General features: G+C 38.0%; 1 protein-coding gene and 1 long non-coding RNA gene across 2 annotated transcripts in view; one reads left to right on the plus strand and one right to left on the minus strand.

The window, feature by feature from the left end:
* LRRC8A (leucine rich repeat containing 8 VRAC subunit A) overlaps positions 1-22434 on the plus strand; it is a 38572-nt gene extending 16138 nt beyond the window's left edge. Inside the window, exons 3-4 of the mRNA XM_051980130.1 lie at positions 10202-12367; positions 20198-22434. Coding sequence (XP_051836090.1) covers positions 10211-12367; positions 20198-20473 — 2433 coding nt within the window. The 5' untranslated portion in view covers positions 10202-10210 and the 3' untranslated portion in view covers positions 20474-22434. The remainder of the gene's footprint in view (positions 1-10201; positions 12368-20197) is intronic.
* LOC127550868 (uncharacterized) lies at positions 7340-20189 on the minus strand. The gene is made up of 3 exons (XR_007950954.1): positions 16178-20189; positions 8549-9590; positions 7340-8447 (listed from the first exon to the last, which is right to left on the minus strand). It is a non-coding gene; the product is annotated as an uncharacterized LOC127550868 (long non-coding RNA).
* Positions 22435-24686: the final 2252 nt, after the last annotated feature.

Raw genomic sequence — 24686 nt, forward strand, 5'->3', positions numbered from 1 at the left:
CAAACAGAAAGGTGAAAAATACTATCCTTCAATCCATATTCAATCTCTAGTTCTCTCTCTAGATGTGTTTGGCATTTTCCATGATAATATCTTTTATTTTGCATAATTCTTCATTGGAAATAATTCTGTTCACCCAATCTTTTTTTTCTTTTACCTGAACTGCAATTTTGATTCCTGAGAATCACAATCATAGTGCCTGGCACATAGTAGGAATTTGATAAAAGTGCATTGGTACTGATTGAAGAATCAGTAGAAGTATTTAAAAGATGGATTTTGTTTTAGAAAAAAAGTCTGAATTATTGGAAACACTCCTCCCTGAGCTTATTCTCTTCTTCAAATACAGGCTCAGTTCATTGTGCACTTATATTGTCCTCCAAATGTTTGTGCTGACTCTACCAACTAGAGTTCATGGACTCTAATGGATTCAGTGGACACCAACTGTCCATTCACCTTCATAGCATATAGTAGCAATAGGCATTACTTATTTGTTTGCTTGTTTTTCTGTTTGAATAGTTAGGCTGAACCCTTGAATGATTTTATTGATCTCTTCTAAAAACTTTTTAATCTCTTTTGGTGCCAGGTTGATTGAATCAGTTAAACTTTTGTTTTTTTATCTTCTTCATTTTTCTGCTTTTATAGCTGGTCTATTTTACTTATATATCATATTATTTTGTTTAAAAAAGAATTTCTTCTTTGCCAAAATTGTTGATTTTGTGGTAACAAAACCCTTTGTATCCATTTCCCTTTACTTACATATGGTTTCAGTCCTAATTCAGAATTTAGATTACCTGGGCTATTGAAATGTCAAATCATTGCTCTCCATTCTCCAATTCATTCTTCATATAATTTCCAAATGGATACTCCTAAAACTTGCACCTAATCCTCTACTTTATTCAAGAATCATCGATGGCCCCGTTTTGCCTCTTATGATCCAATACAATCTCATGTTTAGAATCTAAAGTCCTTCCAAGTTAATTCCAGCCTATTTTTGTAGGCTTATTTGCCACTGTTCTTTCTTATTAACTTTGTGCTCAAATTAAAGTCTTCTTGCTATTTGACATTCCTGATAATTTGTCTTCTGCCTCGGTGGAGGGTACAACTCAAACCTGGAGTACTTGTATTCCACACCTTCACTTCTTGGAACCCTTAAGTGTCTTGAAGACACTCTGGGGTCACCTTTTGTACTAGGTTGTTCCTGATTGTATCATTTGTTAGTAAAATGATATCTCCTTAATTACAATGATTGTTTCAATTTTTATCTTTAGCTCTTTAGAACCCAGCCCAGTACCTTCAACACAGTAGGTGTTTAATAAATATTTTTGGAAAATAATTTTTATTTATATTTTCTGTTTCCTACATTGAGGGAGCTAGATGTCTCAGTGAATAGAGTGCTGGACCTGGAGTCAGGAAGATCTGAATTCAAATGTGACCTCAGACCCTTAAATTGGCTGTATGAGCCTGGCCAACTCACTTAATCGCTATCTGCCTTAATACACTGGAGAAGATAATGGCAACGTATTCCAGTATTTTTGCCAAGAAACCCCCCAGAGTTAGACACAACTGAACAACAGTAATTTCTTATATCACCAGAGAATCCCTTGTATTCCTCTTTCTATAAGGAACCTCTCCCAGTTCCTTATAGAGAGCCATCTATTTGACAAGTAATCGATAAATTGAGGTCTGAAAACGTGCAATTATATACATCTATGCACATGAAAGGACTAGATTGGAAGTATCTTCTCATATCTCTTTAGTCAATCTCCACTTGATCTTTATTATTTGTTATATTTATTTTATATATTTTTTGTATGTTCTTTCCATTGTTCTATTTACATTGTTGTATTTACTACATATATATGGTTTTCTTGACTGCTTGCTTCATTCTGCATCAATTTACATAAATCTTTCCATGCTTCTCTATATTTCTTCTAGCACAATATAATATTCTGTTATAACCATGATTTGTTTAGTTATTCTCCAATTGATGGTCACTTATTTTGTTTCCAATTCTTAGCTATCATAAGTTATGAGATGAACATTTTAGGTATGAGGTCTAACATTTTAGTCACTTTATTTCCATAATTACAAAATGCTTTCCCTAATGGTTATACCATTTCACAGCTTCACCAACAATTTATTAGCATATTCTGTTTTTCCACAATTCTTCCAATGTTGACTGTTGTCATTTTTGGTCATTTTTGCCAATTTGCAGGGTATGAAGTGAAATCTGAGATTATTTTTATTTGCATTGCTTTTATAATTAGTGATTTGGAGGAACATTTTTTCATATGGCTGTGAATATTAGACAATTCTTCTTTTGAGAACCCTTTGTTCATATCCTTTGACCATTTAGGTTTTAGGGAATAGCTATTAGACATATATATTTATTAATTCTTTATATATCTTGGATACCAAATTCTTGTCAGAAAAGTTCTGTACAAAGATTTTTTTCCCATTCAACCACTTTCTTTTTTATCCTAGATGCATTAATATTGTCTATGCAAAATCTTTTCGGTTTCAAGTAATCATTATTTTACTTTTGTAATTGATTTTGTACAATTATTTATTATCTCTATAATTATATATACAATTATTATATTTTTTGTTTCTGTCTCTTGTTTTAAAAATACATCTTCTAGTGATCCAGCCATTCTGGAGAGCAATTTGGATGCCCAAATGGCTATCAAACTGTGCATACTCTTTGATCCAGCAGTGTCATTCTTTGGTCTGTGTCCCAAAGAGATCATAAAAGAGGGAAAAGGATCCACATGTGCAAAAATATTTGTAGTAGCCCTTTTTATGTTGGCAAAGAAGTGGAAATTGAGTATATGCCCATGAGTTGGAGAATGGTCGAATAAGTTGTGGTAGAAAAATGTAATGGAATATTATTATTTTCCAAGAAATGATGAGTGGCTGGTTTCAGAAAAGCTTGGAAAGATTTACATGAATTAGTGCTGAGTGAAGTGAATAGAACCAAGAGAACATTGTACTGATAACAACAAGATTTTGTGATGATCAGCTATGAGGGACTTGACTTTTCTCAATAATCTAGTAATTCAAGGTAATTCCAATAGACTTGGGATAAAAAAAATTTCATCTGCATCTAGAGAACTATGAAGAAATGAATTATCGATCAAGGCATAGTATTTTCACTTTTTGCTTGTTTGTTATGTTTCTCTTTTTCATGTATTTTTCCCTTTGGGTATGATTTTTTTCTTGCACAAAAAGACAAATATGGAAATGTTTTTAAAAATTGCACTTATTTAACCTATATCAGATTACTTGCTATCTTGGGGAGAGAGGAGATGAGAGGAAGGGATTAACAACTGAACACACACAATCTTACAAAAACGAATGTTGAAAATTCTTTACATGTATTTGGAAAATACTATTTAAAAATGCATCTCCTTCTGATAGCTATGAGATATACGTTTTTTTAATATTGTGGTTTTTAATATTAAAGGCACTATGCATTTGGGATATGTTGTGGAGTGTATAAAGGTATTGGGCTAAACCTAATTTCTTTCAGACTTCCCAGCAGTTTTTTTTTTTAAATCAAATAGCAAGTTTTTGCTTAGCTAACTTATTTTTTTCTACTTTATCAAATCTAGGTTATTGAGTTCTATTATTTCTGAATCTGAGGGGTGCTAGGTAGTGCAGTGGATAGAGCACCAGCCCTGAAGTCAAGAGGACCTGAATTCAAATCTAGTCTCAGACACTTATCACTTCCTAGTGTGACCATGGACAAAGCCACTTAACCCCAATTGCCTCAGCAAAAAAAAAAAAAATATATATTATTCTGTATCTCCATTGTTTGTTCCATTAATCTGTCTCTTCAGTTTTTTAACCAGATGTTTTGATGATTTCTGTTTTATAATATAGTTTGATGCCTGGAAATGTTATTTTCCCTTCATTATTACTTTTTGTCATTTCCTTTGATTTTCTAGATCTTTTGTTTTTCCAAATGAATTTTATTATTATTTTATCAAGTTATGAGAAGTAATCTCTTGGTAAAATTTTATTGATATAAAATTTAAAATGTATATTAATTTTGGTAGCATTGTCATTTTTATTGTGTTAATTTGACCTAGTCATGATCACTGACTATTTTCCAGTTTGGTAGATTGTTCTTTCATTCTTTAAGCTGTGCTTTATAATTGAATTGAATATATACAAGTCTTTTACATGCCTTGAGATATTGTTCTCCAGATATTTTTATGGATTTGGTAGTTAATTGGATTTCTCTTTCTATTCTTGCTTCTTATGTTTTGTTGTATACAAGTAGTATTTATTTTAAGGATTTATTATGTGACTTACAACTTTGCTACATTTGCTATTAATTTCCTCAGTTACCATCTTTGCTGATTTCCAAATAAATCATCACAACCATCACCAAAGAAGGATGGCTTTATTTCCTATTTATCTGTCTTTATTCCTTTAATTTCTTTCTCTTGTCTTACTGCAACTAGTAGCATTTCCAGAACTGTATCACATAATTGTGAAGAGAGTGGTAATATTTGTTTCATTCCTATATTTATTGGAAAAGCTTCTCATGTCACTCTATTACAATATGATATATTAGCTTTTTGTTTAAGGTACTTTTTTATGAGAGTAAAAAAAAAGGCCTATCTATGCCTATACTTATGGTTTTTAGCATAGAAAGAGTATTGTACTTTGTCAGAAGCTTTTTCTGCATTTGTTGAGATAATAATGTAGTTTGGTTTTTAATATGACTAAATTATGTTGATTGTTTTCCTAATTTCCTATCTTTGTATCCCTGGTGCAATTTCTTGGATAAATTGCTATAATCTGTTTGATAGAACTTTTGAGATTTTGAGTCAATTATTCATTAAGGATATTGGCCTGTACTTTACATGTATTATTTTTCCCTAGTTTTTCAGTATTAGGAATATATGTTTTATAAAAGGATTCTGGTAGAGTTCTTAGTTTTTGAGAATAATTTGTGAAGTATGAGTACTAACTATTTTTTAAGTTTGATGGAATTCTCCTGTGAATCCATCAAGTTTGGTAGTTCTTTTACATCTAGATCTATTTTCTTTTCTGACATTGGGTTTTCTTAAATTCTCTGTCCAATAATTTGATAATTTGGACATTACATATTTTTGAAGATATTTCTATATTTCTTTTGTGTTCTATTTTTAGCATATAACTGTACACAATATGTTTGTGCTTTTTTATTTCTTTTGGTTTTGCTCTGATTTCACCTTGTTCATTTCCCATTTTGTTGATTTTTTTATTAGTAATCTAATCAGATTATTTTTAAGGATTGACAATTTTTAAAATTAGCTTTTAGTTTTATTATTTCTATGAGTTTTGTTTTCAATTTAGCTATTTCCTCTTTAATTTTTTTTTAATAACTTCTCTTCTGGACAAATTTTGGGTTTATTTGCTGATTCTCTTAATTTTTTAAAATGCATATTCAGTTCACTAACCTTCTCTTAATTTTGTTAATGTGTGATTATAAGAATATGGTTTTTTCCCTAAGGACTAATTTTTTAGCTGCATCCTAGGGATTTTAATAAAAAATTTAAAAATTGCTTGAATATATTATGCTTTTTGTTGTCATTTTCAATATTCTTCCATATAGAATCTTCCCTTACATAAAAGAAACATAGTTTAGCAAAACAGAGACCTAAGCCATGTCTGATAGTAATGTACCATTTTATAACTGTGCCCCACGGAAGTTTATTATTACATTAATTTAAATTATAAAGTTTTAGTGTTTTATTTCTCATTATTGTGTTCATTATTTACATTATTCCCTAGTTATCAGCCTATCAGCCTCATTGACTCCCATGATCTAGGGCTATCATATTCTTAATCTCATCATCATCCCCGTTCTCTTTTCTATCTTTTCTACCTGTAACTCTAAAATTCCTCTACCTGACCACAACCTTTCTGGCTCTCCTTGTGCTTTGTCGCTCCTAAATTCATTCTCTGTCTTTACTCTAACTGCAGACTTATCCTGCTTTCCCATGTTATCATTCCTATAGCCTGGCTTTTCAGTTCAACTTTAATGCTGTCTTGGACTCTCAATTCCTTTGTTCGACTGCCCTACTGTAGCATGCAGTTCGTTCCTTTCTAGATCCCAAATTATTTGCATTTTTTTCTTTTTCTATTTTTGCTTACATAAAGTTGAACACTGCTAGAGTAAGTCATGTAGCCATGCTGCCACATGCCAGTCTTTTTTATTTTTTTTCCTAATAGACTGGCTATTTTCCCTATAGTATTCAAACCTGTGCAGGTTTGCTCCCATCCTTAAAATTAAAAACAGAAAACAACAAAACCTACATTCAATTTCACCATCCTCTGAGACTTTCATCTTCATTTTCCTTTCTTTCAAAGCCAAACTCCTAGAAAAAGCTTTTCAAATTCACTTGCTCTTTACATTTTCAATTTCCTGACATTTTGAAAAAATGTGTTTTTATTAAAAACTTAACAGATATCAACAAAAATTGTCATTTTCACATACATAAAAGAGCAGCAAAAGATAATCATATAGAAAGGTATAAGTTTCTATTATGCACAGCTTGGGTTTTGTTTTGTTTTTTATGTATCTAATAGATTTAATACAGTAATCCTAACACTATCCTGCTTCTCAGTGATTCTGTGTATTTTATTATTGTTTCATTGTTGCATTTTTCTTTCCTTGGCATCGCTATTAATATGCCCAACTAATGTGGGGGTCCCCTTTGCTTCTTTTTCAGGAGTATTGGCAGGAGCCTCCCAATGTCTCTTTTGGCTCTCCAGTACTTCTTCCACAGATGCTAAAGTGATAGTCCTCTCAAGTGCAGGTCTGACTGGCCTTGTTACTCCTCTGCTTAAGAAGCTCCAGAGGCTCCCTTTGAGATAGAATACAAAGGCCTTTGTTTTACAGTTTAAAGCCCTTCCCAATCTGGCTTCCTCCTGTCTTCATAGGCAGATTCCACATTACCAGCTACCACAAAGTCTATGGTCTGGCTAAATTAGCCTGCTTGCTCCTACATAACACTGCATCTCCCGCCTCTATGCCTTTCTTTGTACAAACTGGCTTCTCCCCATCATCCACCATGTTGGTCCTGCCCTCCCTCTTTACCTCAGGCTTCTGAAAGCCACCTTATCTGAGGCACCATCTCTGTTCCCCAATCCCATCAGTTTTTAGTGTATACCTCTCCCCTTAGTCATTCATTGTGCTTTCACTTTGTACATGTGTTGTATTTACTCATTTGGGAACATAACATAACCTTGTAATAGAATATTAGGTTCTTTGAGGGCAAGAGCAGTCTTTTGTGTTTATGTATCTATTTACTCTTAGTACCTGGCACCTAAAATGCTTAATTAAATCATCAGAGAAACTATGCATCATTCTTCATTTAGCTATAACTTCTGCCTTCTGGGTTTCTTTTTTTGAAGAGAACTTTAACATTTATATAGTTTGGTTCCTCTAATATTTTCTTGTTCCCTTTGAACAAGGATCTCATATTTGGAGTAACGTCTTTTAATTGTTCATGTTACCACTAATCTAAAAACCATGTGCTTTTACACCCTGTCTTTTGCCTTTTTTTTTTTTTAAAACTATTTCATAGTTGTACTGAGAAAGTAGAAAGGCACTTCCCAAAACTGAGGACTGTTTTATAGTTTTCTTCATTTTGTCATCTCATGGCTTTTCTGTACTTAACCAGGCTGGTCCTTTTTGTCCTGAGACCAAATTCAAAGCTGTTACAGTTTGGCAGATCCTGCAAGAATTTATGTCCTTATAGGACATAAGTGCCCTTAAGTTAACTGGAGGTCATGATGAAATATTAGTGTAGGGCTTTTATAGTTATAATAATAATTACTAATTAGATATAATAATATAATAAATTAGTCTGTTATGTCCTTTCTAACTCCATTGCTATTGTTTTCCTTTTAATTGTGAGAACAGCTTCTCAAATATGTTGTGTAAGGAAGAATCCAATAGCCTGACTGAGAGTATCATCTCAAGTATAGAGACAGACAGTTGTTCTCTGAACCTTAATCTCTCTCTCCTTCCATTTTCTAGCCAAGGGAGGGACACAAAAAGAAAGCTATTGAATTTTGCCCTCTGATTTTACTGAGAGTGCTATTTCTCTCATGTTGCTAATTTAGGTTGCTAATTCTTCCTGATATATTAACAATGGTGGCCAGAAGAATTGAATTGTCTTCCCTCCAGTTTATATTATAACCAAATTTTCCGGTTTGTCTTGCAATCAAATTTCCCATCCTCTTTTAAGAATACTACTCAGGATGGCTTGACATAATAATCAGATTAGATCTGTCTTCTCTGATGAACTAAGCAGAAAGAGCTGCTTTTAATTTAAGCCTCTATCCCAAATATCCATGGAAAGACTTTGGCCCCATTGGATTAGTTTTCTTGACTAGTCCACCAAAACCTTTGCTTTTTTTATTGTCTTTTTCCAGATGCATCACTGCAAAACAAAAGAACTTTGAGTTATTTCTTGGATTTCATGATCTTCATCCATCCATTAAATCCCACCAAGGTTTCAGGAAATAAATAGAAATAAAGTACCTGAGAGTTGAAAAAGGGAACCAGTTTCTTCATCAGAAATTTGAATTTGGCTTAGGCCTGGCCTCTCTTTCTCTATTTCATACCTTCATACTTCAACCTTTAAAGGCCGAACAGTTGTAACCACATCCTTTCCAAAGTCACCCACCCCATCTTCAGTGTTTGGTGCTCTGTGAGAGAGTGAGTCTGGTAGGAGACATGCTTTAGCATCAGGGAAGCTGGCTCATATGACTTGCATCTCTGGTTTAGGACTCTTCAGGTGACTTATTGCATACTGGCAACTCCTCTTATCTGTGTTCTCTGTACTATGGACTTCATGATTGATTCTTCTTGGCATGTCTAAGTTCTAGGTGTTTTGAATGCAGGCTGTGAGAGTTTAGGGTAAAGAGGAGGAGAGAATGGGATCTTTGCCTTTCAGTAAAAGGTGGGGCCAAATGATTCAGCAAGCTGTAAAAGGGCTGTTTTCCCCATAGTGTAGGTGGCTGAAGGAAGCCCTTCCCTGTTATTAGAGCTCTTACTATAACATCCTGTGGATTCGCAAAAGCCATTTCTAGGTGACTCTTCTCAGTCCTTTTCCTGGAATGGCCTAGCCTTCAGTCATTCTGCTTTTGACTTAATTAAGTAAGCCTTCCAAGGAGATGGTAGGCATCCAGCTCTAGAAAATGTCAGGCTAGGAGGGTAGTAAATGGTAGTATATGCTAGCCTCATCATGATCTGGTTCCTGTAAACCTATGATCTTGATTCTGCGAGCCTAAGGAATCAAAGCTCCTGGCATCTGTATTTTTTTGGATTCATCATCTTGATCAAGTGCCTCAATTCCTATCTATGTAACCTGAGTTCTTCTCTTTTTTCACTCTGGTCTTTTACAGTCATCTTAGCATATCCTATTGAAGATAAAAATATTTAGGACTGCTTGAAGAAAGGAGATATATGAATAAAGAAGATTGTTTTGTGATTGTTATTTTTGTTGATGGCAGAGTGGACGAATTTAAATTACTTAGACATTTTCTTCTCACTTAAGTGTGTTCGTTATCTTGAGACAGATCTATTGAAATGAAATGAAAGTATATTAAACATCTCTTTCTTGGGTTATCTAGGAAGAGTACTCGGAAATCGGGAAGGTAAACTAGATATCCTTCAGATATTACTCCTAATCATTTGAATATTTAATCCATTTTTCTCTTTGAAATAGTAGAAAGCAAGATTTAGTTGGACAGAAAAATGATTCTTAATATGAGAAAGAAGTAGAACTGAAGGAAGTTCATTTATTAGTTATGGCCTAATGATTGAAAACCTTTATGAATAGAATCTTCCATTACAAATTGGGAAGCTTGGTCTAATTTTTGTTTCTGCCTCTGATTTTTAGCATGTGTTCACAAACAAATCATCAATTCCTCGCTTTTGTTTTTTCCATTGTAAATGGGATAAAAGTCTTTTGTCTCTTCCTTTACCTGTTGGTTTCCTTAGCTGGGTCATTTATGTTCCTCTGAGAGAAATGTTATTTAAATAATGAATGTGATTTTTATTTAGACTTTAAGTTGAATTTAAAACAATTGGTCCATTATCTCACTCTTGACTTAATTCTAGCTAATAAATCTTCTCTGGGGAAGCCTGGCTGCCCTCTGTTAATAACACCTGCCTGTGGGTTCCTTTCAGGTTTAAACCATGATTCCTGTCACTGAGCTCCGGTACTTTGCTGATACTCAGCCAGCTTACCGAATCCTGAAACCTTGGTGGGATGTCTTCACAGATTACATATCCATTGTCATGCTGATGATTGCAGTATTTGGGGGGACCCTTCAGGTCACCCAGGACAAGATGATCTGTCTTCCTTGTAAATGGGTTACTAAAGACTCCTGCAATGATTCCTTTCAAGGCTGGTCTACTCCTGCCCCAGATCCCACCTATTACAACTCTACAATCCTTGCCTCTCCAGACCCAGGGCCCAAAGGAATCAAATATGACCTCGATCGGCATCAGTACAACTATGTGGATGCGGTATGCTATGAGAACCGGCTCCACTGGTTCGCCAAGTATTTCCCCTATTTGGTGCTGCTCCATACACTTATCTTCTTGGCGTGTAGTAACTTTTGGTTCAAGTTTCCCCGGACCAGTTCCAAACTGGAGCACTTTGTCTCTATCCTGCTGAAGTGTTTTGACTCCCCTTGGACTACCCGGGCACTCTCGGAGACAGTGGTGGAGGAGAGCGACCCTAAGCCAACCTTCAGCAAGATGAATGGCTCCATGGACAAGAAGTCATCCACTGTGAGTGAAGACGTAGAGGCTACTGTGCCCATGTTACAGAGGAGCAAGTCCAGAATCGAGCAAGGCATTGTTGACCGTTCAGAGACAGGGGTGCTGGACAAGAAGGAAGGGGAGCAGGCCAAAGCTCTCTTTGAGAAGGTAAAGAAATTTCGGACTCATGTGGAGGAGGGGGACATCGTCTACCGCCTCTACATGCGGCAGACAATCATCAAGGTGATCAAGTTCATACTAATCATTAGCTACACGGTGTACTATGTCAACAATATCAAATTTGATGTTGACTGCACTGTAGACATTCAGAGCCTGACAGGCTACCGCACCTACCGCTGTGCCCACCCCCTAGCCACTCTCTTCAAGATCCTAGCTTCTTTCTATATTAGTCTGGTGATCTTTTATGGCCTGATATGCATGTATACCCTATGGTGGATGCTCCGGCGATCCCTCAAGAAGTATTCATTTGAGTCCATCCGGGAGGAGAGCAGTTACAGCGACATCCCTGATGTGAAGAATGACTTTGCCTTCATGTTGCACCTTATAGATCAGTATGACCCCCTTTATTCCAAGCGCTTTGCTGTCTTCCTCTCGGAGGTGAGTGAAAATAAGTTACGGCAGCTGAACCTCAACAATGAGTGGACGTTGGAAAAGCTGAGGCAGCGTATCACCAAGAACTCCCAGGATAAGCTGGAGCTGCACCTGTTCATGCTGAGTGGGATTCCAGACACAGTCTTTGACCTCATTGAGCTGGAGGTGCTCAAGTTGGAGCTCATCCCTGATGTGACCATCCCTCCCAGCATCGCCCAGCTCACCAGCCTCAAGGAGCTTTGGCTCTATCACACAGCAGCCAAAATCGAGGCCCCTGCCCTGGCCTTCTTGAGGGAAAACCTCAAGGCCTTGCACATCAAGTTTACCGACATCAAAGAGATCCCTCTATGGATCTATAGCTTAAAGACCTTGGAGGAGCTCCATCTAACTGGCAACCTGAGTGCTGAGAATAACCGCTACATCGTGATAGATGGTCTGCGGGAGCTGAAGCGGCTCAAGGTCCTGCGGCTCAAGAGCAATCTGACAAAGCTGCCACAAGTGGTCACAGATGTGGGGGTCCACCTCCAGAAGCTTTCCATCAATAATGAAGGGACCAAACTGATTGTCCTCAACAGCCTGAAGAAGATGGTGAACCTGACTGAGCTGGAGCTAATCCGCTGCGACTTGGAACGCATCCCACACTCCATCTTCAGTCTCCACAACCTGCAGGAGATCGATCTGAAGGACAACAACCTCAAGACCATAGAAGAGATCATCAGTTTCCAGCACCTACATCGCCTCACCTGCCTTAAGCTGTGGTACAACCAAATTGCCTACATCCCCATCCAAATTGGGAACCTCACCAACCTGGAACGTCTCTACCTGAACCGCAACAAGATAGAGAAGATCCCTACCCAGCTTTTTTACTGCCGCAAGCTACGCTACCTGGATCTCAGTCACAACAATCTGACCTTTATCCCTGCTGACATTGGACTGCTACAGAATCTTCAGAATTTGGCTGTGACGGCCAACCGGGTAAGTTCATGGTAGGATGATGGTCGGGGAGAGAGCTTGAGATGAAGCAGATGATGACAACTCTTGTTCTATAGTGCCTTAGATTTTACAAGATACTTTCTTCATGAATTATAGTCAGGCAAATCTGGAGTCTGAGGCAGTTAGGGCTAGAGAGGGTTAGCTTTAGGAAGGGATTTGTAAGTAAAGTTAGATTTAGTATTTGGGTAGAGTTACAATTAGAGTTTAGGGTTAATAGGCTAAGGGAACTTAAGAGAGGTGAAAATAAGAGTCAGAGGCAGCAGTTAAGGATTATTATCAGAATGCTTGTTAGGAGGCACAAGAAGGGTTAGGATTAGGGCTGTTGTTTGAGTGGGAGTGTTAAACTGAGTGTAAGGGTTGGTCTAAGAGTCAAGATTAGTTTAGGAGGGGGCTAGCATCTTATTCAATGGCAGAGATATAGTAGGAGGCACATCCAGAGGCTTACGTTTGAGAATCTGATTAGAAATTGGAGACACCTGTAGGATCCGAGTCAGAGCCAATTCAGGTCAAATTCAGGTTTACAATGAGGTTTGGGAATGGGATGCTTGGGGAGTGGGGGGGAAGTGTGGAGGCGGGGGATATTTTCTTCAACATGGCCCCAGGAAGTAGATAGTACTCTTAAATATTATTATTTTTATTTTATAAATGAAGAAACAGAAGGTTAGGTAAAATAACATGCCCAAAGTCATTACAACCAAGTGGGTATCAAAACCTGAATTTAATTTATAAGTTAAATGACTGACTCTAACACTTGTATTTTCTATTATACTTTGCTGGTGAAGAGAAGTATATTTTTAGACAGCAACTTGTGAAAGCTTTAATGCGCAAATTTGTTTTAATGAATATTGGTAGGAGATAGAAGAATAGTTGAAGATCTATTCAGTTCCCTCAAGGAGATTACTGTCTAGCTGTGAAAATAAAGCATGGAAAGTGGATAGGACTGAAGAAAAGTACTTTAGTAAGGCATTTTAAAAATAACTCTTTGTACAGACTAGACCCAGTGCAAAGGAGGGCCTGCAGTTAATGTAAGATCAGTGAAATGAATTAATCAGGATTTTGAAAGTACCTTTTTTTTTTTTTAAAGAATCTTAGAGAAGAAAGGAGAGAGACATAGATTAGCCAAAATTAATAGGAGCTTAATTCATACAAAGAAATTGTCATTTCTGTGATTTTTTTTTTTTTTTTTTTTGCCTTTCCTAGGAATCACATTTCTCAAAAAAAAAGCATGCATGAAACAAAGAATTAAGAGCTGAGGTAACTTGTTACCTCAATAATAAAGTGGTGGCTTGATTGGGAGTCTGGGCAAATCTACTACTTCTTCAAGTCTAGTTCCTCTGTCATAGAGGTTCTTCATGAAATTCATGGATCCTTATGGGATTGTTTTCAATAAGTCCGTGAACTTGGATAGGAAAGAAAATCATGTCTTTATTTTCACTTACCTCTAATTGAAATTGAGAATTTCTTTTTATTTAAAAGTGTTCTGAGAGGAGGGGGGATCCATAGGCTTCACAGAATAGGGCTGAGAACTACCTCAATGAAAAGGATCATTGAGGGAAGGGTATTGATAGCTGAAATGAAAGCAGGGTTTTTAAAAAGTTAGAGATATCAGCGTTTTTAGTTAGAGATATGAAGATGGATTTAATGTTCCCTTTTACTTTCACCATAGTGGTGTATAATACTGTGAGAATTTAAAAAGTATTCAAATACTCAGTTTAAAAGACTTGGACTTTTCTGTCTCTCATTTATCTTTCTTGAAATAAAAGTATGAACACAGAGCACATTGTGAAACTTTTTATATAAGTTATATTCAGAATCAGCCTCTTAGGCTTGGGTGGTATTAAACCCCCTGGAGGATTTATGACAGTTTGGAATTTGTGCCTGGGATACCTCTTGAATTAGGAAGAACTTGTAATTTTATTATACCCTCAGAGTGTCCTGGGTGTGGTTGGATTAAGGACATCTTGCTGAGATAGGGTGGGACTTACAAAGAGATCTAGTGGTTTTTGTGGTTTGAGTTTCTTAAACAACATCACACAGTTGTTCTATGTATTTTCTAACCCTGAGGAGAATCATATAAATTGAAGTTTGCCTTTTTGGGGAATATTTTGGAGCATTTTGATTGAGTTAAATGAGTGGATGCCAAAGGGTTTATTATCTGCTTTGGACCTCTCTAGTGCTGAAATGAGAATAAACAAGAGCACTGGTAGATAATATATTGGCATCCATTATTTAATTCTTGTGGAGTTAGAGCTAGATGGAACCTAAAGAAGTTATATATATATATTGTAGCTCTGGCCTAGAGGACCTTGCCTGAATTGGCCAAGAACCAAGTGCATGCTCTAAGATCTCTTAGGCTAGAAATCTCTAACCTTCTTCTCTGTAAATTTAATCACTTAATAATTTTTCCCTTTCTATCTTAACCTTCTTCCAATAAGGTCCTTCAGTGATGTTTCATCCTAAGATGAAAATAACCTTGGATTCTTGAAGACCTAGCCAGTCAAAAAAATGAGTTCTGGCTATTTTGCCAAACTAGAAAAACTTTGAATATGGATTCAGTGACAAGGGGTGTGTGTGTGTGTGTGTGTGTGTGTGTGTGTGTGTGTGTATCCTAGGACTAGGTTAGCTAAGTTTGGAGAAATTATCATGGATATGTGCACAAGGATGAATTTTACATCCCTATAAATTCTCCAAGACCGACAAAAGTCAGAGATCCTTTAAGTAGGAAACTTCAACAGTGGTGAAGTGTCGACATATCTCACCAATTCCTTTCCTTAGAGACAGAGAACAGAGGCTCAGTGCCTCTTGAGAATAATTCCACAAATACTTGAGATAGAGTGATACTTTCTTCCCTTCAGACTATCAAATTCTTTAATCTTTCCTCAAGGGAACTCTTTAATATCTTGGGTTGGAAGTAGCATCAGTTAAGGAGATAGGGAGAATGGGTAGAGCAAAGAATTGTGAAGTTAGAGCCACCGAGGATTTTGGGCTCACCCAGTCCAATTCCCCCATTTCTCAGATTCAGGCCCAAAAATAGAGAAATAAACATGTAAGTCATATAATGAAGTGGTAGCAGAGCCAGATCTAAGATTAACATGATGGTGTAGAAAAGGGATGGGCCTGAAGTCAGAGAACTTATATTCATATTCTCCATTTATTACCTATATGATTTTGGGCAAGTCACTTTCTTTAAACTCTTGTTTTCCTTATTTTATAGACTAGATAGCTTCTCAGGGCCATCTAAATCTACAATCAAGGGAATTCAGTCTAGTTTCCAGATCCCTTGTTCCCTGGCTTACCTTCACTGTATAGGAACATAGGTAAGCCCAACTTAAACTAGGCTTGTGGGAGCTTAAGGGCTTTGTGGTGGACAGAGTGGTGTCTTTTATATAGGGGATATCTTCAGGCTCCCAAGAACTCTCTTAACCATCCCAGAGACACTGTATTGCCTGCCAATTCCTTTCCTGCAAAATTGGTTCTCCAGCTTGTACTTCTTTTGTTTAGACTTTTGGCAGTCTTAAGGTCATTCTGCAGGAAAAAAGGGCTCTTAAGAGAAAAGGAGGATGTGGAGTTTAGCATGTGTGTTTCCAGAAACCCTCTTGAAAATTTGTAAGCCTAGTTAGCAATCTGCTTAATCATTCCCTATGTTTTTAACTATCCTCTTCTGAAAACTAGGCATATTTACATTTAAATGGACTATTTTGTTGTTAACCTGATCCTCCTGCCTTTTCTCAGTTCTTTAGCACCCAGAATTCTAGTTTGAAGTAGAACAACAGAATATACTCAGATACTCACCTGTGGGTGAGACTCTCATACACACCTCCATACTCCTCCCCCTTTAGGATTCTCTATTCCATTTAGATAAGACTGATGTCTCTTAGGAGTAGGGTCTTTCCTGAGCTGCTGAGACCACATATCCTCAATGTGACATCATCTAGTCCTTTATCACCTCACATCTGCACTAGTGATAACCTTTTGAGATCATATATCCCCAATGTGAGAATGAGACTCGGTTAGGTTAAACCAGGTCAATCCAACAAATTTATTAACAAATTTGCTAAATCTTGGAGAGATAGAGATGAAAAGTGATGGTTGTTGCTTTTGTACTAATTGACTATTCCTGCACTAATTTTATCCCTCCATATCATGGCGCCCCTCTTCCTTCAAGATGTGCAGCTCAAGCACATCCTTCTACATAAAGCTTTTCCTAATCCCCCCAACTGCCAGTGACTACTTTTTCTAACTACCTTGCATATATATATTCTATATATGTTCTGTTTATATTTAACTGTGTTTGTTTTGTCTCTCTCAAAAGATTATCAGCTTCTTGAGAATAGAAATCATTTCATTGTTTGTATGTATATGCCCAATTCTAGCATCATACTTCACACATAATAGATGCCTCTTGGTTGACTGGGTATTATCTGGTGGGAAGTAGTATGCAAAAAGATATTACTAAGTAAGGAGGACAAAGAAGAGATAAGAATACTGAAGGAAGATTTGAGAAAGGTGAGAAAATTAACAATTGGAGCCAGGTAAAGTTGCATCTGAACTAAGCCATTAAAGATGAAATGAAGAAATAGTGTGCATTCCAGGCTTAAAAGACAATTTGTCTCAGTGCCTGCAGGCAGTTTTTGAAAAAGATAGTAGCCTATTTTGGCTGAACATCAAACATGAAAGGGAGTAATGTGAAATTAGGCTTAAAATGGAAGTGAATGTGATTTGGATTAGGTGGGATTAAATTAGATTCATTGGAGGTTTTTAGTCCCTTCATTTTGATCTAATTGTCTTTCCCAGATTTGAACAAAGAGGAAAAATTGGTTGACTAAATATCATTGACTTGGGAGGTACATGACTACTCCTCCATCAGCAGTAGATATCAGCATCCAGGCAGCAGCATCATTGTGCAAACCACCTGCCAGAATAGAATATAGATTGATTTCTAACTGTGCTTCCCCCCAAGTCCCAGGGAGGATGTTTGACATCTGGAACCCATCTTCTCCGGGAGAGTACTTAATAAACTTCCTGATGAATGTGGCCCATGGTTCGGGGCTGATCTTGGTGACTATGAGCTTCTAGCTAAGAGGATTAGAAAACATGAGATGTAGAAGGACCTTCAGAGATGTCCCGTATGTACAGAAGAGGAGTGGAACTCGAGAAGATGATGTGGCTCATCCAGGACACCCAATGGTCCCGTTATGATGGGTGGCCTGTCTCCTTTGTAAAAGTAGGAGTTGAAGACATCTGTTGAGAGAAAGGGAGAAAAGTGAAAGAGGAAGTCCAAGGTGAAGAAAAGGATATAGTCAACAAACATTTATTAAGTGCTTACTTTGTATCAGGCCCTGTGCTAAATGCTAGGGATACAAGTTCAGCTATAAGTTCTTGTCCTCGAGAAGTTTTCAGTCTACTGGGGGCAGACTACACACACACAGACACACACATACAGAAATGAAACTTGGAGAGCTAGGAGAACTTAGTTGCCTCCATTGGATTTGCCCTGGTTAGGGGAAAACCTTAATCTGGTTCCAGATTCTGTGGAAACAGCTATATGTGATGAAATGGGCTAGCAAATATAGCCCCAAACCATCTGAGTCCTTATTTCCGCTCTAGGTTTCTCCTCTGCCCATACCCACAGCTGAATCAAGGTGAACCCAGAACTTGGTTTTTTATACAACCCTTTTGGGCAGATTATCTGTCTCTCTCTTTTCCTCTTTCTCCCTCTTTCCTTTCTTCCTCTCTTTTTCTCCCTTCTTCCCCTCCCTCCCTAAAAAAATTAAAATTAAAATTAAAGAATCAGATGAAGGAAGAATCTCTGGTGAGAGAAGATAGCAGGCATAGGGTCATCCAATAATTGAAAAAACTCCCTGGGATGAGAGGAGGGTTTTCAAAAGGAACCTAAGGTCATTTTCCATTTCATCCACCCACTTGGTTTGATGTCACAAGAAATATTGCTCTTTACCTACTCAGAGAATCACTAATGTCTAGATGCTTGACCTCTTGTTATCAGAGGCAGCCCTGTCACTATGAGATTTTACCAGGGAAAGGGTGGAAACTTGATAGGAATTAGAATCTGAATCACCTTCCCTACCCTATTCCCCCTTAGACCCCTTCTACCACCACCATCACCACTATCACCACCATCACTACTATCACTGTGTTCTTTAGATGTGGGTTCAGTGACTTTGGTGTATTCCAGACTTCTGGGGATCTGATATTTAGCATCCAGCTTTTTGCTGGTAAGGCTGTCCTCCTGACTATCTGTCTGCTTCCCTCCAGGGAGAGGTCGATTTTCCTGACCTTGAAACTGTAAGATTTGGTGTCTTGGGGGAAAGCATGAACCTGTACTATAGTAGCCACCTTTGTACTCTTCCTTTGACTTTGAACAGGTCATTGTAATTCAAAACTTTGTCTTAATAGTCTTTTTAAACTGTGTCAGTCACCTACTTGGGGTGAAGCTACTGCATCTACTCTGGGCAAGGGGAAAGGAACTGAATATGAAACCAGGGTAGGTGTTTTCATTTTTCAAAAAAAGCATCTTCAGTCTGAAGAGACAAAGGTAGAGTGAATGGGAGCATTCTTTAAAGGAAATGGGGAAGAAAGGCTAAGTGAAGGCCCAGCCTGAGAATCCTGGGCGGGGAGGCAGGGGAATTTAGAGATCATCTAAGCCAACACCCTTTTGCAAATAAGGGAACCAAGGCCCATGGAGAATTACTTTGTCCAAGGCCATCTGGCTTGTTGCGGGGCAGAGCCAGAATTGGAGCTCAGGCCTTCTGATTGCCATTCTAATGGTCTTTTTCTTTATCAAATCTTAGGTTAGAACTAAGGCTCCTCTCCTCCACCTCTGAAGTTTAAGAAGTGGTTGTAGAACCAAGAGAAAAAAGCTGTATTTGACACCTTGAACTATTGAATCTGGAATTCATTGCTACCCACCCCCACACTCCCAAGAAATGTACAGATCAGAAATATAAATAGGCCTAAGAAGGGTTTAAAGAAATCCCTGATGGTAGATGCCGGATGTGGCTATTAAAGGAAGCTGGGGCTTTTGCTGACCTTCATGGATAACTGTTAGAACTCCTTGTTCTCTGAATAGAATTAGGGCATATTGTCTCCAAGAGGTCTACTGAAGCAAGGGAAAGAAGGCCCCCCCTCAAAAAAAGTTCTGCCCCAGGGAACTGTGGCTCCAAGATTGAACCAGTGACTGTCCTAAGGTTCTCTTTAGCCTAGGTAGTCAGTCTTATCTTGGGGAGAGAGGGGAATTAAGTCATCTTATTTTACCTTGATTCCCCAAGAATATTATGAGGTGATAGGATTGCCCCTGTGCATTCCAGTATGGATTGCTCAGGAACAGAAGAAAAGGTAGTAACTCCCTTTGGGAGAAAGGAGTGGCAGCTCTTTGTATTCCAGAATATAAGAGGTGAGGGGGGTCAATAGGAAGCAGCCACAGCATGAGCCACTTCTCCTGGAGAGCAGGAATGTATACTCACCTGCCTTGGTAAATCTTTGGATTAAACATGTCATCAGCTCAGAATGCTTCAGTTGTTCAGGAAAAACGAAAGTCAGAGAACTCATAGAATTGATCAATAGATGCACAAGATAAGTAGTAAATATAATATTTGCTATAATAATCAAATATTATAACTATTCTCAATAGCACTTGCAAGGGTGGGGGAAAGTGGTGCAGGGTAAAGTCTGAAAGGAGTTAAAGAGGAAAATGTGACCCAGAGATGGTGGGCTACTGGGGGATGGAGACTGGGGAGTCTGAAGGTATATGGACTTCTGGAACTGAAATTTCTTTTCTCCTGCCTTCTTTTTCAGATTGAGAGCCTTCCACCTGAACTTTTCCAGTGTCGGAAGCTTCGGACCTTGCATCTGGGTAATAACGTGTTACAGTCACTGCCATCCCGGGTGGGTGAGCTGACCAACTTGACCCAGATTGAGCTTCGGGGCAACCGGTTGGAATGCCTGCCTGTGGAGCTGGGGGAGTGTCCCCTTCTGAAGCGGAGCGGCTTGGTGGTGGAGGAGGATCTGTTTAATACCTTGCCTCTGGAGGTGAAGGAGCGGCTATGGAGGGCAGACAAAGAGCAGGCCTGAACCCCCTCTGGAGAGTCCAGGGGACAATCCCAATGCTGCTGGCGTAGGCAATGCTGAGCCCATTCCATTCCAGGCCCGCTTCCAAACTCACCTCCCCCCCACCGCCATCCTCTCACATTGGACTAGCCAAGAAATCCTTGAGTGCTGAGGCCGGAGATAAGCCAAGCTGGCCCAGCAGAGCGGAGAGCAGGCTGATCCTCCTGCATCGAGCAAGGCAACCAATGCTCCAGGATCATAGAGCTGAAGAGCGAACAGGAGCCAGTGGAAGCTGCCATCAGATTGGGCACCGGCAGTAAAAAGAGCTGGTCCTGCTCTGCCCAGGGCAGACCAGAGGACCAGGCAGTATTTGGACAGTCAGGGTCAGAGGATCAGGAGGGCCTCTTCTGGGGATTTTTCTCTCCCAGTAGCTGAGTTAGGGCCAGGAGGCCTATACTCACTTTAGGGGAGTTGATGACTGTTATCTAGCTATTGGTATTTATTTTTTTCCCTTCTCCTCTGGCCTGCCCCCTTTCTTCCCAAATAACTTATACATTCCCTTGAAAGCTCAGCGCAGATAATAGGGTGTTTGGGGTAGTTTTTTTTTTTTTTTATTTTGTTTTTTAATGATATTAGAAGTGCATTTTCCCCCCTAACCCCATTTTCTAGCCAAAAGATCCAGCTGTGACCCTGCTTTTGGACAGTTTCCCTGCTCTGTCCTCCATGCTGCTAAAGGTCTGACCCAGAGGTCAGGGGTGAAAAGAGGAGGGTCATGAGGACTGAGCTGGTTTTCCAAAACATTGCTATGGTGCCTGCAACAAGTTGAGTGGGATAAGAAGAAAAGTCTGAAACTTGTCCACTGAGACATGTCTGAGTTTTTGTGGAAGTTTTAGATCCTTTTTTCTTTTTTTAAAGATTCTTTTTTAAAGCAAAATGTTTTTTAAATTTTGGTTTGGGTATTAAAAATAAATAAAACTTAAAAAAAAAAAAAAAGACACTAAGGGCCAGTAGATAGGAACGTCTCAGGATAGGGCGGTGGTTTCCCTTGTGCAAAGCAACAGGACAACATTGAATTGTGTTTCCTTTTCCCTTGAGGTTTGGGAGGTGTTGCCAGCATCTTCCGTGAACTTGGACCAAAAGGTCTGTTTTTTCCTCTCTGATCTTGGGGTGGACTTTTTTTTCCCCCTTTTCTGGTATTCTGGCAGCAACTCTTGGTCTGTTTCTGCTGTTCCCTCCCTGTTTGTTGGGCAGCAGAAATAAGGCTTTGGAGCAGCATAGAGATAGGGCAATCATGTTGGCAATTCCCTGAACGAACCTGGTGCTCTGTCATCCCCTTGTCCTCTATCCCCAGCCCCACTTCACTCCATACAGTGTTAAGGAGCAGTACCATTAGCAGTAGATAAACTCTACCTGGAGGCAGTTCACCCACATCTTGCCTAGAAGACAGGATTCTGGGCTTGCCTAACATCACTGGCCCATTTTGCTTCCACTCCTGACCTCTCCTTCAGCTCCATGGTGTGGCTTCCATGTGATAGCTGCCATTAGCTGCAAATGCAAGGGGCCCTGTGGAAACCTTTGCCATGGTCTGCGGTAACCGCCATCACAGCCCGTTAGTGGAGACATAGCATGGGAGAGGAAGAGGCTCTGAAAGTAGTTCTCCTCAGTCTCTCTCCCCAGACCTCCCATTCCTGTAGAAGAAGTGAGGGATGGGGCTTTTACTTTAATGCCAATTTCTTTCCCTGGGCATGTTGCCAAACCGGCCCAGGGTGGAATGAAGCCAGGGTGCCACCTGACCCTGCCTTAGATCACTTGGGACACTAGGGCACGTTTTAGCGTCTCTCGTCTTAATGATTTTTTTCCGCATTGGTTGTAAACTTACGAGATAATGCACACTAGAGACTCTGACAACCATGAAGCAATCCGTTACAGTTGGGTCTGGACTTGCTGACTCAGTTCACATATCCAATAAAGCTATGACATCAAAATTCCCTTTGCTGTTTTCATGTCATTGGGCAAGGGTCGGGAATGTCCTCTGGTCTTGGCCATAAATCTACCCATTCATAGAAACCCTTTGTGTTCCAATCCAGACCTGAAAAGGCTGGGGTACAGGTGGCAGATTCTGAGTGTGGTTCTGATGGGGATGAGGCAATGATCTCTGCATGGTCTGAGTGCTGCCTGCAGGCTTGGGATTTCAGTCTGTTTCCCAGATCTTTTATCTTTATTTTTATTTTTTATGGTTCATTTTTTTAAACCATTTTAAAAATTAATGCCATTTGTTTTCGATTATTTTTATATCAGGGTCATTTCCTTACGTGAACTCTCTTACAACAAAGAAAAACAAAACTGACAGAAATATTTTTTTATCATGCATATGCTACAGTTTTTTCAGCCATTCATTACTCAATGAACAAGCACCTACTTTGTCTCTTAACTTTGTAACCACAAAGAGTGCTACTAAGAATATTTTATTATACAATATGTGGAACTTTTATTTGCTACCATTGTATTTTTTTCCTTTATTGTGTAATAGCTTTTTATTTTCAAAATACATGCAAAGATAATTTTCATCATTCACCTTTGCAAAACCTTGTGTTCCAAATTTTTTTCTTTCCTTTCCCCTCACCCCCTTCCCTAGACAGCAAGTAATCCAAAAATAGGTTAAACATATGACGTTCTTCTAAACATATTTGCACATTTATCATACTGCATGAGAAAAATCAGGTCAAAAAAGAAAAAAAGTGAGAAAGAAAAAAACAAACAGCAAAAAAGGTGAAAATACTATATTGTGATCCACATTCAGTCTGTACCATCCCTTCTCTGGATGCAGATGGCTCTCTCCATCTCAAGTCTATTGGAATTGGGCTGAATCACCTTATTGTTGAAAAAAGCCATATGCATCACAGTTGATCATCACATAGTCTTATTGCTGTGTACAAACTTCTCTTGATTTCTAGTCACTTCACTTAACATCAGTTCATATAAGTTTCTTCAGGCCTCTCTGAAATCTTCCTGCTGATCGTTTCTTACAGAACAATAATATTCCATAACATTTATATACCATAACTTATTCGGCCAATTTACAATTGTTGAGTATCCACTCAGTTTCTAGTTTCTTGCCACTACAAAAAGGGCTGCTACAAACATTTTTGCACATGTGGATCCCTTTCCCCTTTTTTATATCAATCATTGCTTTTAAATGGAAAAAGACCATCCTCCCCATAATTCCCATATATCTTCATTATTAACTTATTATTGCATACTATTGACTTCCTTGGGGCTATATTCCCTGTAGTGGGATCTCTAGTTCCGATGATATGAATAATATGTTGCTTTGATGGATATTATCTTCTACAACAAGTGAATCAATTCATGCCTCCATGAACAGTTTTTGAGAACCTATTTTTTTTGTCAGTTTGATAGCTATGAGTTGAAACCTCAAAGTTGTTTTAATTTGTATTTCTCTTAAGAGTGATTTAGAGTCAAGGGTGGTGATCATGAAATCGGACAAAGCAAAAGCATAAAGAGACCTATTAAAAGAGATAATCATGGAAATTCTATTTTGCTAAAAGTTACTATAAACAATAAAGCAATATCAAAAAAAAATTTTAAGAAAGTGATTTAGAGCCTTTTTAATATGGTTATGAATAACTTTCTATTTTTGAAAACCGTTTATATCTTTTAGTACCTAATGAGGAATGGCATTTGGTTTTATAAATCTGGGCCAATTCACTACATATTTTGGGTCTCAGACTTTTATAAAAGATATTTGATACCAAATTTCTTTAAAAAACAATTTGAACAGTTACTTTTCTTATCCTAGTTGCATTGATGTTTTTTTTTTTCATGCAAAAACTTTTAAATTTTATATAATATCTTTATGGTCTCTTATATCCCATGCTTGGCAAAGAATTCTCCTAACCTTAGATTGGGAAAGTATTTCCATCCATTTGTCTGTAATAGGAATATTTTTTATATTTATATATGTCATATATAAATATTTTATATATTTATTAGATTATATTAGATATATTCTAGATAGGTATATTAGATTAAATATTTACATATATAATAAATACACATATATACATTTTATATTCATATCATGAATCTATTTGAAAGTCATTGTAAGATATGCTATGAGGCCTAACTTAAACATAATTTCAGCCAAAAATTTCATCCAGTTTTTCCAGCAATTCTTGTTGAGTAAAGAAGTTTTTTTCCCTCAATCACTGGTGGT

This window comes from Antechinus flavipes, chromosome 2, assembly GCF_016432865.1.
Source record: "Antechinus flavipes isolate AdamAnt ecotype Samford, QLD, Australia chromosome 2, AdamAnt_v2, whole genome shotgun sequence".
Lineage (NCBI taxonomy): Eukaryota > Metazoa > Chordata > Mammalia > Dasyuromorphia > Dasyuridae > Antechinus > Antechinus flavipes.